Here is a 9,455-nt window from a genome sequence, read left to right on the forward strand (position 1 = left end):
GAATTTTTGATGTTTGATGGGAAAAAAAGTAAATATTTACAACATTGAAAATACATCGAATCAAATAAACAATAAAATGGTACAATATAATCATAATCATTTTCAGACTTGATGAAGTTGAATTGACAAAATCAGGTTTTAAAATTTTTAGGAACCACCAGACATGTTGCTTTGAAAAAATATATATGAAAAGTTGAAGGTGAATAGTATCTAAGACATTTGATTGACAGCTTTGGTGCTCTCTTTATAAGCAAATATGTTAGAAAAACAATTCATTTTGCTTATAATTATCAACTAGAATCAGTATCTTACAAGTGCTAGAATTTAAATATTAATGTATGAACATTTCAAAGGATAGTTTTCCAAAGAATTAGACTGTGCATGAAGCTTGAGTGCTAAGCATGTCTTCACATTGGGAAATTTATTATGTCATTTGGAGCAATATAATGAATGAAATGATGTGATTTGGGCTGCTTTTCATATCATATATTATTTCAGAAATACTGTTAAACAGCTTTTAATGAATACTTACCACTTTCACAGCTTGTAGTGGTTTCTGATGTCATCAGTGACATCATCCTCTGTAGCAACAGTATAAACAGGAAGTGCGGCCATATTGGATGACGCATAATATTACCTTACAACTAATTACATATCTATTTTTAGGGAAACAGCGTCAGGCAACTTTTTAAAACTGCCATAAAAGTCAACAGCTGCTAATATATGATTGCTATCATGCTTTAAAGTTGATATTAGTGATGTATCTTTATTTTAAACACCTCAAACATTGGTCACCCCATGTGGGCATCAAAAGTTGTGTACCTCATGGACTATAACGGCATAAACTGAAGCCTTAACAAATATAGTGAGTAATAATACAGTATATCTAGAGGCAAGAAAACCCAATCCTAAAGATTTGTTTTTAATTGTAATTACGTTTCGAATCCACGGTAGGATGAAACATAGACGACCTGTTAATGCTTATATGCTCCTGCAAGATGCCTCTTTCTCCAACAGATAATTTGCAGCTAATGATTTCATATGTTCTGTGTAATAATGTTTTGATATAACTCACTGGCATGTCCTCTCCAGGGTCAGGCTTGGGATTAATCATCTACCCAGAAGCCATCGCACATCTTCCTGTGTCTCAGCTGTGGGCAGTCCTGTTCTTCATCATGCTAATAACCCTGGGGATGGACTCGCTTGTACGCAATGCCTTTTGCATCTTAATATTCTGAAAAAAAGGCGTTATTTTAAATCAATATGCATCAGACATTTTGAGATGAGTGGGTGCGTGATTATGGCTTTTGTACCACTTTCAGCAATATTCCAGCAATATCAAGGAGGTGACCGAATGAAAAAAGGCAAGTTATCTGTCCTGAAAATAGGAGAATTAAAATGGTCAGGTCAAATACTGTGAAAGTTCAGTTTGTAAAGGTGAACATTTACAACTGTGACATCATATATTATCTTCTAGCTCCATTATCAGGCATGCATTGTCTTAGAGTGTAAATTCTGTATGGAATATTTGCAGTTTGGTCCGATGGAAACGGTTCTCGCCGGAATAGTAGACGCATATCCCAAATACCTCCAGCCCCGTAGAATGTATGTCACTGCTGGTGTCTGCCTCTTCTGCTTCCTGGTGTCCGTGCCCTATGCCACCAACGTGAAAACACCTTACACCAAAACATTTCATTTTGGGATTGGGGTATGCCAGGAAGAGGGTGGGGGTCTCCAGAGAGTTAGTATTCACAATTTCGGATAAACTAAACTCTGATTTACCCCACACGTGAAGATTAACATACCAGGATAGTTCTGGTGAGTGTATAAGTGATGGTTAGAATTTGTTTTGATGGTTATTATTTGCTTAATGACTGTTCTGTTATTATTTATTTTTCATTCCAGTTAGTTTGAACGAGCTTTGAGTCAACAACACATGGTCTATTGTGTGTAATAGGACTAGAGTTGGTAATGGACTGCTTGAATTAAGCTGGAATATCGCTGGCGATAGTATTTACAATGACTCACCACATTACATATATCCATAAATATCCATCAGCTCGCAGGAGTAGCCGATGATCATTCAGTCATATCTTTTTCACTTAATATGTATATCACCAATGATATTCATGATACAGACACGGTATGTTTCGTGGCAATTATCCAGATAACAATTACCGGTTCAGTTGCTATGTCCGTTCGATTTAATCACTTCTGTCTGAAATCTTACCTTTGCAACGAGGATAGACACAAAACTATTTGCTGTGTAAACCAGAGCTAATGAAAGAAAGCGAATATCTAATGACAGCCGTAAACAGGTGCATTGCAAGTATGAATGATATGTACCCAAGAAGGCTAACTAATTGCAGATCTGATCTTTTTAACACTTTGCCATTGATCTGATAGCAAAATGTAAATGTATGACACTACAGCTCTCTTTGGGTAGCATCCAGTATTGTTTACGTCAGGATTGCCTACAGGGTACGTTCGTTTCTTTTGAATGAGCCTGATTTTTCACCTTCAGACTTTGTACCCGTGGTGGGAACCAAACCAGGGTCTTCAGGGTGACATGCGGAACGCTTTAACCATAGCTGTTAGAGCTCATTTAAATTACATCACTTTCTGAAGTATTTATTCCTTGTACAGGGTGGAATCTACCTCCTCCAGCTGCTAGACTGGTATAACTCATCATTCAGCATTCTGCTTATTGGCTGCCTCGAGTGTATTGTCATCAACTGGATCTACGGTAAAACTCAGTTGTAGAATATCATACATGCAGCGTTGCAAGGATTGTAAACTGTGTTCCCACGGAGCAGCTTACCTTATAAGATCAGGGTGCCATTAAATAAAAATATAGAAGTAATAGAAAACATGTTCAAAGTTCACAGTATTATTTAACAGCTGCAGAATGCACTCTTAGGGGTCAAGAACCAAATTAATACTGGCAAGGATCACTATCACAGATTAACAAAGTATGTGCGGATATAGCCACCTTGATCAGCTCGGGAAGGGTATAACCGACATTAGCCAAGAAAACTCTTCAATAAGTCAGTTCCCTTGATGGTATAATAAGGCTGTGAAACACCATTCCGTTGTTTAGCTCCGTAACACTAGAAGTAAGTCAGTCTAAGAACAAAGCCAGAGAGTCCCGATACAGAGTGAAAACCAAAGTTATATCGTCATTCCATGGCTCCTTAGAAGGCACGTAAGTCGCGAAAGTTTCTAGATATATTTAAACTTACCAATTTTTAAACGTGGTATTATTGTTATTTTATAATATGGCTATATGTTCCCACAATAGCCAGCCGCTGAAGGGATGGTGTAAATCCAGATAGACCTATGCAGTTAGCAATAGTACAGTAAGTCCGTCCCCATGGTCCCAAGTATGATAATCTACCTTCAATTGTTGGCGACATATAGCTCGTGTTTTATATTCAGCCCCCCGCTAAGCAACTGAAAGAATTACGGAACGGAGCCGAGAAATCTCCGAAAATGGCCGAGCTTGTTTCAAGTATTACCGACATCGCTTCTATAGGGGCGTTGTGTTTATGTTATTACCGCTAAACTACCGACATCGCTGCACTTGTTTTAAATTACTAGTTTTGAATTTATATATATGGTAATCTAGTTGCTTTACTGTCCTTCGTTGACAGGTATTTTATAAATCACCTCAAATAGTTAATATTATATATAACTTGATATAGTCACGATATGGTTGAAATACTGTCCTTGTGATTTAACAATTTAACTCCCTCACTCTACTCTATGGATACGTTTGTTCACACTTGCGTTTGCCTATATCAAAACAATGCATGGTGAAAGCATGCGACTTAACTATTAGTGAATATATTTAGGGATAACAAATTGCCTAATGAACCATCCAGAGTATCAAGATGCAGAGCTGTGCCAGTCGTCTGGCAGCAATGAACCGGGAGGCGTCTAACGTCAATGGACAGTTGGAGTTCTTGTTTTAAGACAGTTCGCATCACCATCATGTCCTAAATTCCCAAATCCAAAACTTATTCGTTCATCATTTGAGAAATCCTAACGCCCTTTTCAGTTTGTCCTATCCTTCAGTCATACTCACCCTTTCACATCTAAAACTATATGGCCTGGTGCCCCGTATGTGATTTGAGCATCATGTCACAAAGCCCACTTAAAGTTTCCAAACTATCACCATCATTAGCAGCAGCAGCAGCAGTAGCAGCAGCAGCAGCAGCAGCAGCACTAGAGGCTTTGTTAGAATGATGAACTCAATGAAGAAGATGGTAAACTGAGACAGATGTATTGATGAACTCGGTGCACTGTTAACATTTCACATTCAGGGGATGTTGTGTTCCAGGGTGGAAGAGATTCGGCAGAGATATTCAGATGATGATAGGGAAGCAATATCCCACAGTGCTAAAACTCATGTCTACCTACGTGACACCTTTCATTCTGTTTGTAAGTAAACATCTATTGGTCTAAGTTTAATGTTACAGGTATCGTGGCTGTTAGTCTTATAGTGACAATGTCTGTGACAGTTAGGGTAAATTTCAATACGGGATTTTGTGCAGGAAAATGGATGCGTGTTAGAATAGGGCTACTGGTCTGCTGCAAAGATGACGTTACGTTCCTGTATATTTGCAATTAGCATATCTGCCTACCCATGAAGATCCGAGTTAGAATATTCAGTAACCCACGCTTGTAAGAGGAGACTGATGGGATCCTGTGGTCAGGCTCTCTGACTTTGTTGACTCTTGTCATCGTATCCTAGTTGCTGGAAGACTGCTTAGTGCAATAGTGTTAAACAACAAACAAAACAGGAACTCTCACTGAGAATAATGCTCTACGAGACAAATCTGTTGCAAAAAGCCCTGGTCATAAGAAATGTCAGTAAATGATAAAAAACGCAACATTTATATAGACCTATCTGAATTGTAAACGATCGTTTTCTTTTTTTGTTGACTCACGAAAAACAAGAATGGACAGACCCGATTTACAATTGCTGTTTCAGGCGTCCTTGATATTTTCCCTGTTTTGCTACGATCCCCCAAGCTATGGCGAGTACATCTACCCTGAACACGCAAAGGTGATTGGAATCTTGATGGCAGTAGTGATGTCCTTACCAATACCGATCGCACTGCTGCACCAGCTTATAAAAAGGAAAGGGACTTTTTGCGAGGTGCGTTACACATTTTGCATTTGAATCAAATATTAATATATTATCAAATCAAATGACACACCTTGTTTGCTTACTCATTTACGTAACACTAAGCTACATTAAGCATACAGGTATATGTGGGTTTTCATCCGAGTGTGTTTAGGGATGGTTAATATCTTGCATTAGGAATAAACTTTGCATTTAAAGAGCCTTGGCGAGCGAAATACATAGTGTTTATTGCAAATGTGCGATGTTATCATAACTATTCCAATACAGTCGATTGTGAAAGGCTATTTGTCATACAATGTCATTCTCACTTTATAATTTGAAAAACAAACACACAAACGCGCTTTGAATTGCTGCAAATCGGGACACTAAAGTTCGTGGAATGTGCACAGATATCTCGTCACATACATGTGGATAGTAATACGTTCAAACAATTTTCTACAGATCACTCATTCGGTCATCTGGATACGTCTTCATGTTAAAGCACGTATTGATGGCAGCAAATCTTAGCATATGTTTGAAACATAACAACAAACTCGTGTGGAACTTCAGAAACCTTCAATTAACGTTTTAATAACAAATACACATAATACATACAATGTTCGCGTGACCTTTACGAATTCCTGTCCGGCCACGAATACAGACAGTGGTTCGGGAAACTGGTGTTGGTATCTCCGTAAGCCTATGAATTTCCGTCTTCGCTTCGTAATTCACGCTATCATCACCAGACATGAATTTTCAAATTCAAAATACGGACAGTATCAGTACACGATCTCCAACAGATAGGCGTGACGCCATATTTGTTTCCACTATGAAAGTAATCTCTCAAAGACCTAAGTTGCATCTATATCGGTATAAGGATCTAACGGATACCGAAAATATCCATTGTCTTTATCCTGCCGAGAACGCAATCCATTACATGATAAATACTAATATCCAGCTTAGAACTGGTCTTCAGCAACCCATGCTTGTCGCAAGAGGCGACTAAGGGATAGAATGGTCAGGCTTCTTGACTTGGTTGGCATACGTTATCGTATCTCAATTAAGCATATCGATGCTTATGATGTTGACTGCTGAATTATCTGGTTCAGACTCGCTTATTTACAAACCGTCCCCATATAGCTGAATATTGCAACAAAACACAAAACGAAGAAAATGTGAATGGGCGAGACAATCCAGTGATTGATGTCATGATTTGGATCTACCCTATATACATACATTACTGTTATTAGCTTTCGCGGCAAGAAAAAGTAACTGAAAAACAGCCAGGACCTTCAAGAGAGTTCAGTAAACATAAACGGGTTTATAGGTTATATTGTCTCTCCACTAAAGGAAAAGGCTTTCCAATGAAGACAGTGTTGACATATGCAAATGTGGAGTTCTTTGACGTTAAAAAATGTTTCACGATTGATTCATGCTGTGTTTCGAAGATAAAAATTCGGGTATCTATTTCGTTATACGTTTTTTCAGCGACTGCGTCACGCAAGTAGACCAGCAGATGATTGGCGACCTTCAAGACGCGAAAACAGGGACATCTTTCTCGACAAGACCGACCCCCACCTCGACAGCAACGACATTCACATTGACAATGGTCAAGCCAAGTCGTCAGCTGTCTAACGAATAATGGATATTTCATTCAATTTTAAGCAAAACGTATGCACTACTGCAATAAGATTTTCTTACTTACTGAATAGAGAGACGTCTATGTGTATGTTCTTACATCGTTTTCCAACTAAAAGGTTTCTATGTAATCAACAAAAAGTTGTTGTCCATACAGTCTTACGTTTTATTACTGACCCACCAATTTGAATGGCCATTAACAATAACAAAATACGCGTGTGTTTATATGGTCCAGAAACTGTTGCGTTGAATGAAAAGCTTGTTAAGGAAGAATGTTCTTTATGGATGTCAACATCTTGTTGTAATAGGATTACTTTTAATGAGTAAACTTACCTTTGCATATCACACACAGGTAGTCCAATATTGGTAAAATCGTCAATCATGCATTCAGTGCTCTGTTACTGAACAAACACTCCACAGGTACTGCATGTACACAAATCGCTATCACTGAATTTAGCATAGTCAAGAACCTAGGGTAGCCTAGTGGTTAAAGCGTTCGTTCGTCATGCCGAAGACCAGGGTTCGATTCCTCACATGGGTACAATGTGTGAGGTCCATTTTCTGGTGTCCCCCGCCGTGATATCGCTGGAATATTGCTTCAAGCGGCGTAAAACCAAACTCACTCACTCACTCACTTAACTGACTACCTTGTCTACGTGTGACCCATTAGAGAGAGTGGTCAGCTCATCTAAGTTGAATGAGTGTAGCTTCACACAGGAGAAATGGGCTTCACACAGGAGAGGAATCGAATCCGGGTCTTCGGCGTGACGAGCGGACGCTTTAGACACTAGGCTACCCTTCAGCCCCTGTGATGAAGTGATGAAGTTATTACACGCATACGATTACAACGTGGTTTGAAAACTGAAAATTGAAAGTTGAAAACTGAAACTAAATTGTACACTTGGTTATAAGGCATTAAATCCAACTGAACATTCTAAGTTTGACACCTAATACTACGTGGTGATAGGAATTTACTCTTGAGAGACAGTAAGCAGCATGTTGGAGATATACTAACAGTCACAATAAAATGGACGAGCATTAGGGAAGAGCGAAATATTGTGATAGTCACGTGGTCATTTTGGTACAAAGGCCAATGGCCCGGGAGGAAAGCGTATATTGTCTGACTGACAAGAAGGTTGTAGTATATTCATTTTCCTTCGTTCGTATCTTCCTGTATATATTCTTAGAGGGAGTTAATACAAATAACAATTGACGTGATTTTCGGGTGTTGGGCAGGTGCTGTTTCGTATGATTCTGACGGAAGGTATTGTTCTACCTACTAGCGATATTTCATTATCGTGTCGTGTACGGAAGTGATGTTTAGAGAATACACTGTTATGTACACAGTGTACCACAGCATTGAATCTATATTGCACTGTTTCTGTTGCGATTCAGTGGTGTGGAGGCTACTATGTTTGGATGCTTTTAGCCTCAAGCGTTATCAGGACTTTTTAGGGCAGCGGAACCCTGTTCAGCATGACACGGTCATTCCAGGACCAAAGTTCATGCCTCAATCATCACACATTACATAAAGACTAACAGATGGTGACCCAATGCTATTGACACTGATAACATCAGTGTAAGCACCTGGTTGCGCTCTTAGCGTCAAGTGTTATCTGGGCGTTTTAGGTCAGCGGAACCCTGTTCAGCATGACACGGTCATTTCAGGACCAAAGTTCATGCCTCTATCATCACACATTACATAAAGACTAACAGATAGTGACCCAATGATATTGACACTGATAACATCACTGTAAGCACCTGGTTGCGCAGATTGAGAATGCGGAGGAGAGTATCACCCTTCTGTCTGTTTACCTTCAGTTAGATGTCTGGCCATTCTAGCTGACGCTTATAATTAGTCCGATGATGGCCTGCCTTCTAAATTGGAATATGGAATTCCCCATCTGTTATACTCTCCCCGCTGCTGATGCCTTAGTATTTTAACGCGTCTCTTAAGGTACTCCACGAAAAATCTCAGTCGGTGGTCATCTGTACTTTTGGCGTACAACATCTGTGTAATTGAACAAAATCAGGATTGTTAAGGTATTCCACTCGCAGCACTGTATATGAAACATGTATTGTTCAGTCAACATGTACTCAGTGTACCATCAAATTATTTACATTGTTTTGGAGAAAAAAACTCAAAACGACCAGGTGTGTACTAAGTAACACTTACTAACGATCCTTCACGTATTTATACAATACAGGATTGTATGACCTACACACGATGTGCTCCAACAAATACACGCTCTGTCTGTCCTGCTTGTTAACGCGGTCAGCAGAACGAGTATTATTGACGGGTTTTCAATGCAGTCCTACCCATTTCTTGTCTTGTAACGTGCGTTTCGACACGTTAACACACAAATACGGGGCACTTGTAATCGGATCGTGTCCTGACCTTCAGCTTGCACATTCATTCGTCACTAGGTCAGTAACGATGCAGCGAACTAGCGATGGATTACAATTGTTGACTCTGCGATAGCAATTAATCGACGGCAGAAACGAAAAACTATCGATACATCAATAGTATGTGTCACTATCGATAGTTTAGTAATTGACTCCCGTTGAACGCGCACAATACAGGATGTTTGGGTGCGGACTTGCAGCTTCAGTGGAACAAAGCTGTATGTTTCCTCTTTAACTGTTTACTTGAAGTTCCTTTCTGTTATTAAAAGAAACTGAAACA

The 9,455-nt window shown here is 39.2% G+C and overlaps 1 protein-coding gene across 1 annotated transcript; it reads left to right on the forward strand.

Annotated features, from left to right (window-relative positions):
- The first annotated feature begins 1,079 nt into the window (after window positions 1-1,079).
- On the forward strand, window positions 1,080-6,766 carry LOC137275136 (sodium-dependent proline transporter-like). The gene is made up of 6 exons (XM_067808155.1): window positions 1,080-1,205; window positions 1,535-1,666; window positions 2,647-2,746; window positions 4,343-4,443; window positions 4,997-5,164; window positions 6,620-6,766. The coding sequence occupies exons 1-6, from the start codon at window positions 1,080-1,082 to the stop codon at window positions 6,764-6,766; spliced, it is 774 nt and encodes a 257-aa protein (XP_067664256.1).
- The last annotated feature ends 2,689 nt before the right edge of the window (window positions 6,767-9,455 follow it).

This window comes from Haliotis asinina, chromosome 1 (assembly GCF_037392515.1).
Source record: "Haliotis asinina isolate JCU_RB_2024 chromosome 1, JCU_Hal_asi_v2, whole genome shotgun sequence".
Taxonomy (NCBI): domain Eukaryota; kingdom Metazoa; phylum Mollusca; class Gastropoda; order Lepetellida; family Haliotidae; genus Haliotis; species Haliotis asinina.

Bases quoted from the DNA above. Each gene is read 5' to 3' on its own strand.
- LOC137275136 (XM_067808155.1), top strand. From the start codon at position 1,080: ATGTCCTCTCCAGGGTCAGGCTTGGGATTAATCATCTACCCAGAAGCC. The intron at 1,206-1,534 runs GTACGCAATGCC...GAATATTTGCAG, and splicing joins CCCTGGGGATGGACTCGCTT to TTTGGTCCGATGGAAACGGT. The intron at 5,165-6,619 runs GTGCGTTACACA...ACGTTTTTTCAG, and splicing joins GGAAAGGGACTTTTTGCGAG to CGACTGCGTCACGCAAGTAG.